The 19213-nt window shown below is 37.4% G+C and overlaps 1 protein-coding gene across 1 annotated transcript in view; it reads left to right on the top strand.

The window, feature by feature from the left end:
- Positions 1–22: 22 nt before the first annotated feature.
- The window catches only part of LOC139720529 (uncharacterized), a 110050-nt gene continuing 90859 nt past the window's right edge, over positions 23–19213 (top strand). The window contains exons 1-2 of the mRNA XM_071631882.1: positions 23–277; positions 1131–1300. Coding sequence (XP_071487983.1) covers positions 1189–1300 — 112 coding nt within the window. The 5' untranslated portion in view covers positions 23–277; positions 1131–1188. The remainder of the gene's footprint in view (positions 278–1130; positions 1301–19213) is intronic.

The raw sequence follows: 19213 nt of genomic DNA, 5'->3' as shown, positions 1-19213 counted from the left end.
ACCAATCAACACAGGGCTTAGGGAAGTCATAGGAACGTTGATCAGCAGTGTGTGGATCTGTCATCACATTATTTGATAAAATCTACCGTGTTGCAGAGTATTCTAGACTCATCATTTTCATGACGTTATTCTATGGTTCCTAAGCAATATAACGGATTGATATCGATGCAGAGACACGGATGAGGGGATGTATTAAGTCATTCAACAGATGAGTCATTCGTGATTTCCATATTATTTCCAGGGCTTGAAACATGTCAGCACCTACATTCTTTTGAGGGTAAGTGAATTTTTAGGATAACCGTACATGATAAAGATTTTGATAATTCCTGATTAGATTCGCGAATTGTTATGTTTATATATTGATAGAATGCTTGTCATAAATGCCGTCTGTTCTTTATTTTCAAGCCTCATCTCCTTGTTCAACCAGCAAGGCATATTTGAAGTGCTATTGTCACACAGACCAGCACGTTCAATTTTCGAGTTACCCATTTCAACAATGGATCATGCTTGTTCGCACCTAATGACTTCCGGGTTTGGTTTGCCGAGCCCGATGCACTATGCATACGGTACCTTACCCTTGGCTGCTGAATACTTTCATGCCCGAAGCGCTGGGGAGTTCTTTACCATACGTCCCGTACCCCGCCTGCCACTGCAGCTGCTATTACTAAGTGCTAAATCTGATTTCGTGGTGCGGCGCAGTGCAGTGGACACCAGTAAACTGTGATGACCCAGACATTGGCAGAAACGTCAGTGTAAACACTGCATTCTTATTTTCATGCACCCATCATTGTGGAATTCTTGCTGTCAGTAGACTTGGGAAATTATAAAAATAATCAAAACCCTCCAAATTTCATGTCCTCAGTCATTTGTTTTACAAATTGCTTAGCCTTAGCTGCCCTTATTAGTAATGAAATAACAAAGCCAGGGAGAAATTTGACTCCTGGTTTTAAACCAATAGGCAATACTGCCAATAGCAATTCTTTGCTGTCATATAGTAGCTACACTAACTAAATCTATCTAGGCCATTAGTGTGGACATTGTTTTGCCTTTGCTGACAAGTGCAAGTACCTTTACAAAACAGGTAGAAAGAGAAAGCCCATGTTGGATATTTGGTCGCCACTCTTACGTAGGTGCTTCATGAAATAACAGCCACCCAGCGGATATCGTGGATGTGAGCTTGGATTTAATATGGATTTAACCAAATTGATGGAGGCCATAAGGAATCGTGCAGCTTCGGACGGAAATATCGTATATGAGAATAATCGCAGCAATGAGGCGGAGTTGAGATTGTCTACGTCCTGTGAGTGGATGTTTAAAGTCTCGTCTTTTTAGGCTGAAGTACCGTGTTGCATATCTGCTGCTTGATTGCAATGAATAAACTTGACTTGAGCAATGTGCATGAATATGTGAATCATTAACAGTGAAAATGCTTTATTTTAGATAGTGCATTATGACAGTTTCCATCCTGGAGTTTATATTATTTGAATTGAGTTTGTTTTTGACTTTCAATAAGTGGCTTTTCATTCAAATTTGATTTTGGATGAGTCATACTATTACTCGTTATGATGTTTGAAACTTCTTTGTTTTTGTACGTGTATGTGTGATTACTACTCTGCTTTAATATTTGTTCTTCAGAATCTGTAAAAAAACAGACAACTGGTAAATATATTAATTAGATATCTACAGGATATTGACATCACTTTAGCAAGTAAATATTCAGAATTCTGAAGAGTAGAATGTCAAGCGTGATCCTGAACCTGTTCACCAATGTGATTATGAATTTATGATGTGACAATATTTTTTTTTTCATGACGATTTGTACTGTAAAAAACTTCTAATTTTTGATAAATTTATAGATTTACAGGCATGGGCATTGTTTTGTTACGAGCCCAAATTATTGTATGTAGCTGTTGAACTGCATGCATTGTTCTGATACAATTCTAGATTTGTAGATTTGCAAACCTAAATTTGATTTAAAAGAAAAAGCTGCAGACTCCAGAGAAAGAACAAAAAGAAGAGTATGTCCAGTTTATTGAGTTTCTTTGTTAATTCTAAATGTGAGATGGGAACCATTTGCTTGGCTTAGTCTGTACAGTAGATTGTGATGAATGTTACTTTAAGTAGTGATATGTGTCAGTGTATTCAAAAGCACTTGCAGTCCAGAAGCTTGCCGTATCAATGCATCCAGAGTGGAAATATGTTTGTAGAACTTTTGGTACCGGTAGTCATGTTTACTACGTATGGTAGCATTACAGGGCAAGTCCAAGATAAGGTCCCCTCAGAAGGCAAAATTTCATCTTTGCTCAATATTGACATGTTTGGTATCATTTTGAGGCTTATGAGTTGAAGTTTTGATTTCCATGGAGGAAAAAATTATATTACGTAAATTTATGCAAATTTCAAGGGCTTCATTTGCATAAATGTGAAACACAGTGTTACGTATGGGACAATTATAAAAATTCATATTAATTCAAAGGAAAGCAAATGATATTTGATTAATATGTGGACATAAGAAGTTCATCAAATAGTTTAACTTGGTATGAAAATTTAGGGATTATGCAAATGATTATGCAAATTAGCTCGTGTCCTATCATGAGATGTCCCATACGTAACAAATTGAGGTCATTTTTTTAGGTTTTTTCTGAAATTGCTAAGGTTATATTAATGCCCTTTTGGAAAGTTCTAATTTATCGTTTAGAGAAGTTAAATACCATAGAAAAAAGAAAAAACAGTAAAAGAAATATTTTTTATTAGGCATTGAAATAATGTTACGTATGGGACAAATGCGTTACGTATGGGACATCCTCATACATAATGCATGTGAATGCATGTAGCTACCAAACTAGCTGGAAGGTCTCTCAGTACACAAATGGTCAATCATCCTGAAGAAAACATCCCAACATTGTAGCTACTTTTTGAGTTATAGACACTTTAAACAGTACATGTACTTGACTGAACAATTTTCAGAAAGGGGGAGGGGAAAATGGCAAAATACACAATGAAAAATCAGCATTAAAGGGATGGTACAGGTTGTATAGTTTTTTTGTAGAAATGGGGATTCAGTTTTCAACATTTAATGAGATGATTGGAAACCAATTATATGAATTACTAAAGAGCATACAATCCTAAGACTAGAGGAATTCAAAGTTTAGTGATGGAGATCCAATTTGAAATGGTTGTGATATATATTTAAAAAAATATAAAGTAAAATGATTTTTTTTTTTTATTGCAAGTGATACACAAATTGTCCTTATTCAGTTTTCAATAATAGCCACTACAAAATTCATGGGTATACATACTGATTTGTGACTCGAATCAATGACCTGACTGCTAGACAGACATCATATAAGTATCTACTCGATCACTGGGGTTCCACGCAGCAGGTATTGCTTATTTATAAAAATTAATATTTCTTGTGTCAAGTTGTTTTTTATGGAAACGAAATGGCAAACTCCCCTTCATCAATGGAAGTAAACACTTTAAACTATTCAATTTTTCAGTGGTAAATATCCTGATAAAAATAGGGCATACATACTCAGGTTGGTCATAAAAATATAGAATATGATTAAATATGGATGATGGTAAATATTTGGGGAATATTGTTCCCTTGTCAATCTGGATCAGTATTTGAGTAATTTCAACTGATTCCATTTCAATGATTATGCACAAATTTGGGTATTTTGCAAAATTATTTTGCAAAATACCCATAAACATGTCTCTCCACACACTAAACGAATGGGGGACAAAGGGCATGCATACTCAGGTTGGTCATAAAAATATAAAAATATGATTGAATATGATTAAGATGGTGAATATTTGGGGAATATTGTTTCCTTGACAATCTGGATCAGTATTTCAGTAGTTTCAACTGATTTTACTTCAATAATTATGCAAAATACCCATAAACATGGTTCTTCACACACTAAATGAATGGGGGACAAACTGTCCCATACGTAACACATCATGTCTGTCTTTAATTAGAACCTGTAATTAGAGCTTTTTGCCTAATGACATGAAACTTACCTGTGATAATCTTGAGTGTTGTGACTTTCATCACAGTGAGTTACAAGTTGTAGAATGAAATACTTTCAGAGAGTTTTGAGGTTGAAAAAAATGTTCAAAAAAACAAAATTTTTCTGGTCCCATACGTAACGGCACATATTTTATCTTCTAGAATATAATTGTGAAGGTTATTTTTCTCAATTTTTTGCATGATTATACTTCTCCTAGATATCAATCACCATGATACAGTTTAATATGATCAAAAGCCATTAACACTATTTTTCAGGTCATAAAAGTCTGTGAATGTCCCATACGTAACGCGCGCGTTATCTTGGACTTGCCCTACACTAGATTTTATAGAGTTGTGTCCAATGTTATTTAGATATTTTCCTTATTAGCAACTTGGCATCCGCTGTGCTTTACAAACTGATTAATAATGACACAATGTGTTTTACAGATCCAAAGATGTCTGTACCAGTCTACATGTATTCCAGCAAGTACTGTAGCTTTGTTGTACATGTTTTGTTGATAACTGCACAATAGAAATACCAGTCTGCTTGTAGAGCCGAAATATTTCTAAGATTCTCAAAATATTCCAGGTGGTAGCCTTTACTTGTAAACATGTACATTGTACAACTTTCACACTTCTTGGACATGTTGAGGGGGTACAATAGTTTTGTATAAATTGGCATTACTATGATACAAATTCTATTTGTTGTGGAATCTAATTTTCGGTGATTTTCATCATCTTTACAATACAAGGAAGTCAAATTTCTGAAGGTATTGTACATACATGTACACTGAACTTTAATGGTCGTAATGTTAGTGTCATGAATCAGGAGGCATGTGTTGGAGTGTGTAAGGATAAAGCTTGCTACAAATGTGTGTATAATTATTTAAGATGATTTCAACCTAGAAAGGAATTCAATCAAATTTGGACAGGTGAAACCATAAAATCAGTGCACAGATCAGTAAAGGCATCAGTGCTTAAATAGTAAATGGATTTGAATTGTGAGACTCGAGAAATTTGTGATCAAGTGAATCAGAACATTTGTCATTTTAAAAAGTCATTGATCATCAAAATGTGATATTTTTTTACATTTACTTAATACTGGTACATTACGTAGCCAGCTCACTTGCAATCTTCTAAAATCACATTGATGGTGTCATTTGAAACTGTATCCATGAAGCTGAACCTTTTTTTTATAGAGAATATTGATAAAATTGAATTAAAGGAATTCATACCGCAATATTGTAGAACATTGAGAATAGGATGGGTGTGCAATTAATAGCATTTATTCATCTGTACAGTTACACGTGTAGTTATCAAAAGCAATACACTTTTTTGAATTAAATATTTGTTCTAATATTTCTCTTCCATAAAGTGTAAAATACTGGCAAGTGTTGTGACCTTGGCTTAGGAAAATATGCATCTACCGGAAAACAGTGGTAGGGTGTACAGCCGTATTATTAGCTTAGTCATCCCCCCCCCCCCAAAAAAAAAAAAAAAAAAAAAAAAATAATAATAATAATAATAATAATAAATAATAATAAAATAAACTAAACTAAAATATTTGATTTTGATAAATACAATACCGGTAATGACAAATGCCACTAACAATGATAATGGTGATTGTGTACCACACCATGCATTATAAAAATTAATATTTCTTGTCCTACAAGAGAAGGCGCTTAATTCCCAACAGAAGAATGAATAATATGTATGCAGTATTAAAATGACACAGGTCTATTCTAGAATGTTAGTGGCCAAAGTATATTGTGCTACATTGGGGTCTACAAAGAAGAAAAAAAAATATGATTTGTTGTTATTGTTCAATGTACATTGTAATCCAGGTATGGTCAAGTTTTTTGCCGTCTTTTGCATCTATTCAGTGCACTTCAAAAGAGAAGAAGGCAAAATCGGAGAAAATTGTCACAATGCAATACAATTTAAAGGCTGCTACCCTATGAATATGATGGACTCTTTCCTTTGAGTGGTACATGTTTAGAGTATAATGTGTGAAAAGAATACTGTAAAAGTGGAATTTTTTGCAGTGTTATAATTCTCATGCATTTTGCGCAGCCAGGATACTAGCACGAAAAGAAAAGCAGGCAAGTATTTTTACTTGCTACATTGTAAGTGTTGCAGTAGCACAGTGTGTAGACCTTCATTCTGCGGAATTAAAAAAACACAATTTAACCAATCATACCCGGCTGAGCACAAAAAAATTACACGCGCAAAAATATCCACTTTTACAGTACAACTACAGTGTACGCGGTATAGATCAAAAAGAACTCGGGGCCAGAACTTTACTGTAGTGTAACGTATTATATGTGTAATCAGTATGCCTGCCTTGTTTGCATAGATTACTTGAGTGTACAGCGTATGACTGAATACTGCAGTCCACAGCAGAGCATTGGATTGTAAAAAAAAATGTGCATCTCTTACTGTGAAGTAATTTAGGTGAAAGAGCATGATTTCATATTTGTTCTCCTGTGCTCTCTCTCTCTCTGCATGGTTATTGTTTATTTTTGTGTTCTTTTTGTCTTCTTCCCCTCTGCTCTTTCTTTTGTTTATTTTTTACCCATACAGTGCAGCTATCCACCCGTTTTTGAGTTTTGACCTTTGACCCATAGGGGATTCCCCTCCAACTTCTCACACACACTATACATCAGTCATGTCTGAGGTCAAGGATAGAACTAGGTCTCGCTGGACCTTCCGCTCCTGGAGGCTGCGATCGACGCGGAAGAAAAACAAGAACAAACAGCAGCACACAAGTATTACAACCTCCAATTTGTATCATTTGTTTGCAGAAAAGAAAAAATGAAAAGAAAACTCACCTGTGCTAGTTCACATTTTCCTTCCTATTGCAAACTTTAATACCCCCTTGGTTTGGTGTTTCATCTTAACTCATACCCTTTTATTCTCATCCCCTTTCACTCCCCCATGTACCCTCCTACATTACACATTATACACTTATTCTTCTCATCAAATATGAATTGAGCAAAGTGTACTCTACCTGCATTCTATTCAAATTGCAATGCTCTTTCAGCTTTCTGTTTCACTTTGGAATAGCCACTCACGTGTTGTGGCCTCGTAAACTTGTGTGCATACATACATTGTAGATCTGGGAAGTATTTCCACTGTCCTTGTAACTAATCTCTGTTTTGTGAGTGAATACAATGTATATGGGATCATGTCTAAATTAAGAGTGCATGACTTTTACATTTTGTTTGAAGTGTCGTGAGCTTCTGCTGTGTATTGCAAGCACAGAGTGACAAACGCGCACATACACAGTGTACCGGGTACAATTGTACATGTGCATACAGTACGTACACTACATGGATACCGATGAAAATACTGCGGCGGTGTCTGACAACAGTCGTTTATTTGTGTGTCCATAGTACTACCAGTATCTGAAACTCTGACTGACATTGGTAGTACCGGTATTTCCAATATTTCAATGCTGAATTTATTTTATGTGCCACGTTCGCATGCCCGACTCAGTCGACGGTATGCCAACTTCGCTTTAATATATTCTGCTCAAATGCACAAACCTGCCCAAACTGATCGATAAATCGCCAATTGCCGCAGCACAATGAAAGCATTTCTCGCGAATCTGTTCCGCCCTCATTTACTGTCCCCTTGCTTTTTTATTACATAATAATGTATGTGGTGATTGACAAGCAAGTGGTGTTCACTACTGAATTTGTGTGTTTAATTCTAAGTGTCAGCCACTGTTTTGTGTGCAAATGTCATGCCTTTACAACAATGCAGCTGCTGGTCATTTGAAAGAAAAACAAACATACCGTGGTACACTGTACTGTCGTACAATTTATATGAAAGCAAACAAAGTTTAGCATTTTCTCTACAGCTTTGCTCACTACATTTCCAGCTTAACATAAATCTATTTAAAAGTTATGAAATTACATATAATATAATCTGAAAAACAGTTTTCCAAAAGCATGACTATGTTGGTGCCCCAGAATAATGTGACACACAGCTATGGGGTTTCTACCATGGCGCATAAAGAGTTAAACCACATCAAGGTGGTACATGTACATTACTGTAGTACTAGTGTACAATTTGTAGGTTACAGTCATGAAGCTCCATGGTTTACCATGCAACTCTTGTACATTTACAGTGTACACATATGTGACCTGCTACAACAAAATGGTCCTAAAGTCGCGCACGGTCGAAGCCGTGAAAATCAAGTTTGAAGTCAGAGCATCAAAACTGGTCAAAACTTAAGATTTTCTGAATTTGACATATATTATTAGAGTCTGAGATGTCTTCATCATCTGTCGAAATTTTGAAGCAAAATGATGAAAGGAAAGACCAAAAAATAGCGTTTTTCTGGTCCATGTTTTTTTGGCGTTTCAACGAAGCAGAAACTGGTTCGAACATTTGGAGTGAGCGCCACACATAGGCTCCGCCCCTAACAACGACCAGAGTGATCTCATCGGTCAGTTTGCTGCTTGCCGCTAACCGAAGCGTGAAGCTCGCACACCGCCCAGTCGACTGGTGCGTGCTGGCGGGGTGCGCTATACCCAGCCACTTCTCCTGCCATCCTGGTCACTGATTGGTCAGTGAGGAGACCGCCGTTGCTGTGTTTGAATGAGCATTTCGTGGGTTGCTTGGGCTTACCTTCTATTGTTCAGAGGTGAAAACTGACGTGCGTGTCCTTTGATCGTGATTGCGTCGCAAGGAGAACTTTTAGGGCGCTTTTCTCGAAACAGTGATTTCCCAGACGTATCGACATGCTCTCTTTTAAACATCGATATCTCTGCAGCCAATTATTTCTATATGATGTGTTATATATCAATTTAAAGCAGAAAGATTAGGGATTTGTGTCATGCAATTTTCAAATAATCGACCTCGCCCGACTTTAGGATCATTTTGTTGTAGCGGGTCACATATATTCTTGTTTGTTGAACATTGTATTTTAATCTTAATCCGTTAAGGACGAGTCCCGAGTATACTCGGTCAAGCGTCCTTGGGAAATGCGTGTTACCAAATCAAACCGTCCTTTAGTTAAAAAAAGTAGAACTTGAACACTTTGGGTGATGTGATTCTGGAACAGTCAATCTTTACCCTTTCCTCGCACAGTCTGTTCTACAATGAACTGGGCCAATTTCAAAAGTTCGCATATTTTGCTCAAACGCTCAACTGTGCACAAACCAATTGATAAACCGCAATAGCTGTGCCAGAGTACATTGAGAACCATGTCACCATAGCTTATCTAATACAATGTACATACACATGTATCAAGAATGAAATTTACTTTTTCTTTTCACTATGTTTTTACTTTAATTCTGTCATCACATTCTACTTGAAGGAGGGAAGGCATTCTTCTTTGAAGAGTTAAAATGTGGGCAAAAAGCTTTCAGAATGGTAACTAGTGTGTGCATTCAAGAATATAGGGTGTACCTGTGTTGGTGGTTGGTGTGCAGTGAGGAATTATGCATCATGTCAACACTACAACATAGATCTTCACTGATCTCGGCGTGCTACCATCGCTTAACAAGGCATCATGCCTCCAGCACCCATTCCACGACGCAAAGCACGAGACTGGCAACTAACATCAAATATTCATTTCAGAACTCCGCATCATAATCTTTCGTAGGGATTTTTAAATCCGACGCGGAATGCATTACATGGGGATACAGGAGAGAATGGCAGAATAGGCAATGCAGAAGTGGCATGATGTTTTCAGGCTCAAATCTGTCATTCTTCAGGCAAAGCAGCTGGCTTTCCCATCGCTCGTCTTTGGGCTCTTGTCAAGTCCGCAGAAACAGTATCAATGTGATCGAAATCGAAAATAGGATCATTTTCATCCTCATTGCAGCTGCATGATTTTCCCCCTTAAAATCGTCACTTTCCCAATAATTTTCTGGGCAAATTTATGAAATATGGATTTTAAAAAAACTGAAATGTAATTTTTTTTCATTTGGTTGTCGAAGATCGTTCGTTCAAAGTTCTTTCCCTTTTTGGATTTAGGATGACTGAGCAAGTAATATAAATGAGACATACTGTACATGTACAGTTGTATGTACTGAGTCAAGTTTTTCTTCCTCCTTGCTTCGATAATGAGTTAATGAACCAAAATAGGCATGTGATTTGACATGGCAGGAAAACTTGAATCAAGTGTAAGACCACAGTGTCTGTATCATTTTCAAGGAAAGTTTTACATACATGTACATGTCTTTTTAAAGGGTAATCTGGCACCATGTTTAAATGAGAACAGAGTATTAAAAACCAGAGAAACACTGGTAAAACAGTATGTTTTATGGTTTCATCAAATTTGGAGAACTTGATTGAACTTGATGGAGCGATTGATGGTCAAATGCTACAAACCAGATCTGACATAAATTTCCTAACCATCTGTAGTCTGGTACTAGCTCTGGTCGAAACATATTATGAATGATTTGTATTCCTTTTTGGGACCACACTCATCCAAGAAAGTGTACTTTCACTGGAAACCAACTTTACATGTACAGGTACATGTACCTGTAGCTGTAGAGCCTCTAGCTTCGACACAAACCTTCAGAGAACATCTGATATTGCACACTGATATGATATTAAAAAAAAAAAAAAAAAAACTATGCCATATCTGTCGTCACATTTTTGTATTTTGTGGTAGTTTTAGATATTATCAGTCAACTCAAAACAGTTCGCAAGATTCTTTATACCCAGATATTGTCCCAGATATATTTTACACATCACAAAGTACTGGTATCGTTACATTATCACCATTGTGGGAAATATCTAGCTTTGCTCTCTTCATGTTTTGATATTGAAGGGTATAAAAATATATTCCCATTCTTAACCAGTTGTTTTCAATCATCACTTTAAAAAAAGAATAGAAAATCACTCACAAAACTGTCTTACACTGATTTCCTCATCTGCCAAGTATGATTTCAATTACGCAACACAATTTTTAATATAGCCAATATAGCATTACATGGACAGTGCACAATTCTGAACTGCCAAGATCAATTACTGTTAACCCATTGAGGACAGACTGATTTTGCTACAACACACATTTCCCATAGACACTAACCCGAGTATACTGTACTTGGGACTCGTCTTCAGCAGTTTAATATTTAAAGCACTGTATGGCATACATAGGATGCTGGTTTTTAATTTTGAGTGGTATCTACACTAACAGCGTAGTAAGATGATGTGTTGGTGGTGATTCTACAACTCACTTGCCTTTTGATGTATATTCCAAACTATAATTTCACCAAGCTGTCAATTTATTTTCTATTTTATTGTGCATGTACATTTAAAACGTTTTGTCTGTTTTTGCTGTACTCTGTCTTGGTCTTGCGGTGAAAGGTCCCTCATTATGAGCTTTATGTTTTGTGTGCTTCAAGCTTACAGTCTGATTTGTGACTCAAATTGCTTTATGCATGATCTACAAATTACACGTGTAGTATTGTATTGTCTCTCACCAACTGTGTGTGTGCGCTCACAAACCTTGTTGGTGTTTTAGCTTGAAGTGTAGGGCCTATGTTCCGCTAGAATGCAGTTATGATATTTCAATGTGCTCGATGTTGCACCTTGATGCACTTTGCTCTTCTTTAATACAGTGTACATATTGTTGGCTTCCATTCTGTCTTTGCTTGCTTGATGTGGAACAAAAGTCTGAAATAATGATCATGTGATGTACAGATGTACAATGTACACTGTACAGTTGTTGTACATAATGTATCAATGTGTGGAATGTGTGGTGAGGAATTACACTTCTCACTACATATAGGGGCTGGGACCCTACATTAATAACTGATTGTTATCTGGTCTTGCAATCAGTGCATCATTAGTTCCTTGTATTATTCATTGGTGTTGATTTTATCTGTGTACAATGGACCACTATCAATGCTCGACTCACCTACGTCCCAGCCCAGGGCCGTACGGTAAAATTTGGTGTGCATAATTTACCTCCACTGTACTGCTCGGTAAACTTTCTAAATAATTAAAGAGCTCTGAAGTTCCAAAATACAGTGTATTCAAAGCAGTTATTGTGGATGAAATGCACCCTCCCTACACTCCAAAGGAATTTCATTCTGAGATCTTTTGTTTATTGTTGTTTATTGTTGTTTATTGTTGAGGACTGGCTAATTTTGCTACAACACACATTGCCCATAGACACTTGCCCGAGTATACATATAATATGTACTCGGGACTCATCCTCAATGGGTTAATGTAATTTGTGCAAATTTGATGTTTTCATGCTGGGCAAATTTAATTGAGTTTAGCAAGTTAGATGATTTTGATTTTGATAATGAGCGACAGTTGAAGACCATTCTGTTGATATTGTCAGACCCAAGGAATATTCATTTAGCATGTTTTCAACAATTTGCATCGGCTCAGTGCAATGAAGCGCAAAACGTCACAAAAAATTCTATACCAGGAAGTAGTCCATGCTACTGATGAATTTTCCACAACGAAGAAATATTATATATTGCAGTCATGACAATGCACAATTTTCTCCCCAAATATTTATACTCACGTATGGTTTTGTTAGGAAGAAAATACTTTGATGGGAAAAACCCTTTCGTGAAGTGTATCAGTTGTTGCAAGTACAGTACGCGCAATAGAAAACGCCCGACGAAAGTGCGTCCAAATTTCGTCCCAACGCTTTTTTCGTTGTTGATTTCGTCGGGGACGTTTTCAACGCTTTTTGCGTCCAGACTTCATGGACGGATTTTGGACGAATTCAACGAATTCAACGAAATCCCCGAACGCTTTTCCGAAGCTGTGGACGCATTCAACGCTTTCAGCGCTTTCAACGCTTTCAACCCTTTACACGCGATCACACACACACAGGAAAGTTAGCTCTAATCGCGAATTGCTAGCTCTTCTTTCGTCGAAGTTCTCTAGGTTTCCCGTCCATTTCTCTCATTTTCTCTCTTTTGCTTTCGTATCATTGTATCCCTTTCTTTTCAGAGTACAATCATACTTTAGAGAGTATTTTTTCTCATTTTTATTAAGTGATTACCGTGTTTGCCACAATTTGGGGTGAGTTTTTGTTCGAGTGTTTGTTGAGTTTTTCGATTGAACGATGTGTCGGTTATCTTCGTGTGTGCGAGAATATCGTACCCACTCGTTTGTTTCCGTGTAAGTATTTTTACCGTAAAGTGTCTTCATCGTTCGTCTTCACGCATCGGGTTTTCACCCTAGTTTTCCTCATCGTAGTTTTCCACATCCATTTTTTTTTTCCGGTGCAAGATACTCTGTGTATTTTCTGCTACGGTAAAATGCCATCGTCGATATTTTTTGTGTATTCATCGTAGTTTTCCACCTCCATTTCATTTTTGTGTGCAAGATGTGTAGCTAGGTCTGCGATGTCTGAATCGTTTACAGATGTGTTTTGTGAGAGTATTAACCACGATGATTTTGCTTGAGGATTTTGAGGGTTTCGCGGTGGATGAGATCGACTGGAATGATAGTGATAATGATAATGAATCTACACTATCTAGTGGTGTTGATATAAGAGCTCTTATGATGATGCAATTTATTTCGTGTGACCGACCATCATGACGTTGGCGATGACGAGTACGAAACGAGTAGCCTATACATGTACAATGTAGGCCTGTAATGATCTAAGACGAGAGTGACACTGACGACATGGCCTGGCCCTGGGGGCTGTTTTAGTGTTGCCTGCTGAGTAGGTGTTCCATTCTATCCTTTCAGTTATCTTTCTATCACTTTCTTCTTTTGACCCTGGATGAAAAAAAAAAAACCCTATCTTGCCATGTAAAGACAGAACACATACCATCATGAAATATCATGACATTACTAAAGTAATAAAAGAAATAAGTAAGCGATGAAAATTCTTGTTTGTAAAATCATAAATCAAAGGTGATTTCATATGAACCAGCTCTTTGAAACGTATTTAATTTGCCTATTGATACTTGCTTTGCAAGTATACATTTTCTCTCCCATGGACTTTGTGTCCCCCCCCCACCCTTTTTTTATGTGCTTTAATGATTATTCTAATTTGTTTTGTCAATATCATCATTATTGCTGTATTAATATTACCATACTTTGATATGGTTAATTGCATTTGTTGATTGACTCTAACTTTCATTTTGTTGCCTCCTCTTGGTACTTGTACAGATCCTTTCTAGGGCTTGCTGTTTGCTCACCCCCCCCCTTTGCTGTTGCTATTTCACTCTTTACCTTTCTTTGTCTCTCTGTTGTTCCTTATCTTGTTTGATGTTGCCTCCATATTCATCCTTTTCCTTCAATGGTTGCCCCCTGGCCCTCACGACCATTACTAACCTTCCCCTGCCTTTTGTCTGTCCATCCTCCTGCTCTAATCCCCCTCCCTTTACCTGTTGGGCTCCTTGCCCATGACATCCTACCCTCTCCTTTTGTTTTCTTTGTTCCTTGTCCCTTGCCTGTTCCTGACTGTTCTTGTTGTGTGAAGTCGCTTTACATGTGTGTGGTTGCTTTTTCTGCCTATTTGCCATTTTGCTTCTGACGAAGATTCTGCTATGATCGAAAACTTAGGTCCCTTTTGACTCTATCCTAAAAACATTCATGTACACTCCCAAAACTTGCTGGGCTAGTAATGAAAACTTCCATTATCTAGCAGGGGAGAGGGAATGCTTTTTGTGTGAGAGAATGCAAAACTTGATTGAGTGTTGCCAAGTTGTTTTCAAACTTCTTCATTTTATTTGATCTTAAGCATAATCACTTTCGTAAGTACATGTACAGTATTACGATTTCTTCTCCCCTGACTGTAATCGGAAAGTTTGCCATAAGGACGATCGCTAATGTGTTTGGATGTGCCGATATGCGAAACACGTGGTTCAAAAGAATGCACCATGTGCTACTTACAGTTGTACTGCCTTAAAGGTTACTGCAAGTTGAATGGATCGAATGCGCCATAGGCTTAGTTACGGTAAACAGTTTACGTTCGATGCGAATAATTATTACGTCTTTCAGGATCGAGGAATAATACACACAAAACATGCAAACAAACAAATCCACGAACGAGTGTTGATAACCAAAATTCATATGAAAAGTAATAGGCAGTTTTGATGAGCGTGAAATTTCATTGTCATGATTTTGCCGTTTAATCGGGTGGTGGCTGCATCACATAGGACATCTCAGTGAATTTGTCTAGGCATATGAGACTTTTCATATAAATCTGTGATTGCATTTTTGAGTGATTAATCAATTCCTTTTTACAGTTCGGGAACCAGAACATCAGAACATCTTTGCAATGATTCCTTTAACTCAACTCACCCGCGAGTTCTTCGATCGATATACTACACCAAATGCGCGCATTCTTTCGTCTGGCACCTGGGGTCTGGCACGCACCTGGTTTTGTGGAAATTTCCACAAAGGGAGAGGGTGGGGTTTTTCTAATCCCAAGAGACCGCATTATACACAAGAAGACAATCTCGTCGCTTCTATCATTTTCCGTCACTCGTGTTTTCCCCTTATTCTTTGCTAATAATGAACATTTCGATTGAACTTAACGATGGTTGTTCACACGTGGTTCCTTTTGTTGTGAGGTGTAGGTATTTTCTTTTTTTATCATTCTTGGGAGGGGAAAGAAGAGTAAAAGAGGGAAAACTTATTTAAATAAACGAAGGGCACGTACGCTCAGCATCCACAGCAAGCCGTCTTTTACATCAGCATCGTTGATTATCATCACTTGCACTATCATCAGGCATCACTCGGATAATTTTGTCCTTTTTTTTTATAAACATTTAGAAACACGATCACCATCACTCGAGATAAACACGTAGCAGTGGCAGATCCAGAGGGGGCGCATGAGGCGCACGCCCCCTTTATTTATCGTGGAAAAAAAAAATAGAAGTGAAACCCGGAAGTGGCACCAGAAATATTAGTTGCGCCCCTCCCCCCTCCTGTACAGAATTCCTGGATCCGCCCATGCCTGTACGAAAATAAATGTCAACAGACAAAGTATCAACAACCTCCCTGACAACCGCATAAACATTACCACAGAGCACACCGAAGCGGCTGGCATCAAACACCCTTCGAAATACTGCAGCAAAGCGCGAAATCGCCGTTACGAAAATGCATGTATATATACACAGTGCGAGGCAATTGAAAGATTACCTTTAAATATTTCAGAATATGAAAGGAACAAATAAAGTGATATGAAACGAAAGAAATCGTACACCAAACGAAAGGTATAACGACCTCCAATAGGCCCTTAGCCGCAGCATATCAATAAACATGACGTATAAGCACACGGAATATGCGTGTTTCGGATTCCTCCCTTCTATATTTCTTTCCTTAACTATTCCCAATGCCCGAATAAAATAATGACTAGTTTGTTACACTGATTTCTTCTTCTGAGGTAAGGAAGTTCGTTCGTCCGAAAACAAAAGGATTGACACTCCGAAGGTTTGCTAATCGGGCAATGCCCCCCCCCCAAAAAAAACAAAACAAAACAAAACAAAACAAAAAAAAACAGCCCACAAAATGCTCGTTAATCAAAACATTGGTTAATAATGTTAAAGACGATAATAATAATAATAATAAAAATAATGATGATAATAATAATAATAATAATAATAATGATAATAATGATAATAATAATATAACAATAGACAGAAATAAAACAATATATGGCCCCCTATAGCAATTACCCGCAGCATGATTACATTTTCGAATCAACAAACATGGATAGGCACAAGGAATATGCGTGTTTCGGATTCGAAATAACGCCGTAACCATCGGAATAGCGCACCCGTTTTCTTTTTTTCGGAATAATGAACACCACGGAAATGAATAAATGATTTCAAACTAAGAATCCATCGTAATTCTTGCCTTAAAGATTTTCCTCCCTTCTATATTTTATTCCTGAACTATTCCCAATGCCCGAATAAAATAATGACTAGTTTGTTACTCTGAAACATGGTGTTGTGAGTTAAGGAAGTTCGTTTATCCGAAAACGAAAGGATTGACACTCCGAAGGTTTGCTATACCCATCGAACAATGGGGGAAACAAAATAATAGTAATACATTTTATTTTCACACTAGGTACGAACATCTACAAGGTGTAAGGAATTTGCGTGTTACGGAACATTTTATCACTTTCGCATCAGCGAACTTTACGTGCATTGGGTACTACAAAAATGCCTCCCCCCCCCCCAAAAAAAAAAAATGTATATAATTACACCAACGCTTGAGCATAACAACAAACAAGCAATCAAACAAACAAATAAACAACTTAAGATTTAATCTCATAGCTGCTTTGAATATTTCACGTTCCGTCTGCATGACTGTATATATACTTCTTTTCAGAATTATCTCTCGCTTCCCGCTTCACAACTAGGAAATAAACGATGTCAAACTACAGGTATATAAGAATTAAACTTATTGTCTTACTCTGAATATAAAATTCATTATTTCAAAAGTTCGTTTATCCTTGAATACAACAGGCTCGATACTACAGTACTCCGAAGGTTTGCTAATCCGACAATAACGCACCTATCCAATCACAAACATTCGTGCATTTTGGAATTATGAATCATAATTTGACTATCACATTTACGAACATCTATTTTTCGTGTAGGGAAGTCGCGTGTATCTGAATGTTTCATTTTCGTCCTAATGAACCTTATGGGTGCATGGGTACAACGAACATGAACCTCAAACCCCCCCCCAAAAAAAAAAATAAAATAAAAAAAGAAAGAAAGAAAGAGCCAAGTCAAACTAAGAATCAGTCTGAATTAGTCGCTTTGAAAATTCCACGTACCGTCTGAATTATCTCTCTGTCCAATAAAGAAATAAACGATATCAAACTAAGAATTAAACTTATTGTCTTGTTTTGAATATTACTTTTTTTTTTTGCTTTTCTGGGGCCCGTTGCATAAAACTTACCATTGAATTTCAATAGTAACTACCGTCAGCATCAATGATTATAAAATTTACCGCTGATTTAAGACTTACCGCATAGAAAGGAGCGGTAAGTCCAGCGGTAAGGGTTTTATGCAACAGGGCCCTGATTCAATAAAAAAACGGGCAATGTAACGCGCAATTGCTGAAGAAAGAAAATATATTTAATGACCAAATAACGGCGAACAAATCCTTCTAATTTCTTTTTTCCTCTTTTTGGGGGTTAATTTTCTTTCTATACTCAAATGGATTTTACGTACACGCAATTTTAGTGAAACCATTTTCTTTTTGGTCGGCATTCTACGATAAGGTTCCTGTGGGTTCCTGTGGGTTCACCCTCGCCAAAATTGCGTGATTTCTCTTAAATACTATGAACCCGAATGATCTCTGATTGGTAATTTAGTCTATTTCATGATCAACAGTTGTTTATTTTCTGCTTGTAAAAAAACAAAAAACAACACGTGAACAATTAGTAGGCCTTATACTGGGTCTTGTCATGTATCGTACATCTCTGTTTCGTTCAGCCGAGCGAGCCATGCCATGGCAATTGCGACGCACATACGGCGCACTCGCCTTTCCCACACGTGCACATTCCCTGGTTACATGCAGCCCGCATACCAACATGTGATGTATCAGGTGACTTACAAATGCAGTGAATAATCTGCTAACGGTGCCGTACTTACAGCTAGGGTAAGGGAAACTAAAACTTTTACAAATTGCTTCAATGAAAACGGCATCGATGTATGTATACATGTTACCATTCTTAATAGTATTATGTGAATCAGGTGAATTCCACGCCTGTCTACTGTTCTCATTCCCGACCGCTGTGCTACTACTAGTACTTGTTGAGTCTAATCTTGCAGTGATTCTTGCCGGCTAGCGGCTGTGGATGTGGCCACTACACACACACGTGTGTACTGTATTCCATGTGCGCCTTGGATCACGGACGCTTTTAACGAAATTTGGACGAAACTGCCGAGCTCCGAACACGCATTTTCCGAACGAGCAACGCATTTGCCGAACGAAATTGAGCGGGCGGTCGTGCGTGAAATGCGTCCACAAAGCGTCAGAATCGTTGCTACTGGATCGATAACGAAATTTCGTCCAAATTTCGTCCAAATTTCGTTGCTACTCGATCGATAACGAACTTTCGTTGGAAAACGAAATTGACGGAGGCGTTTCTTATTGCGCGTACTGTATGTATAACATACTCTTGAGGATATCGACCTGCTTGTGAAACCACATTTCTGCAGTTTGATCTTTGTTATTCATATAAAGTTCTTTAGGTTTTTCAATGTGCAAAAGCATCTAAATGGC

The sequence above is a fragment of the Diadema antillarum genome, unplaced genomic scaffold (assembly GCF_040938485.1).
Source record: "Diadema antillarum isolate AM-2024a unplaced genomic scaffold, OU_Dant_1.0 scf00000128, whole genome shotgun sequence".
Taxonomy (NCBI): domain Eukaryota; kingdom Metazoa; phylum Echinodermata; class Echinoidea; order Diadematoida; family Diadematidae; genus Diadema; species Diadema antillarum.
This window is presented reverse-complemented; position numbering and strand designations above follow the sequence as displayed.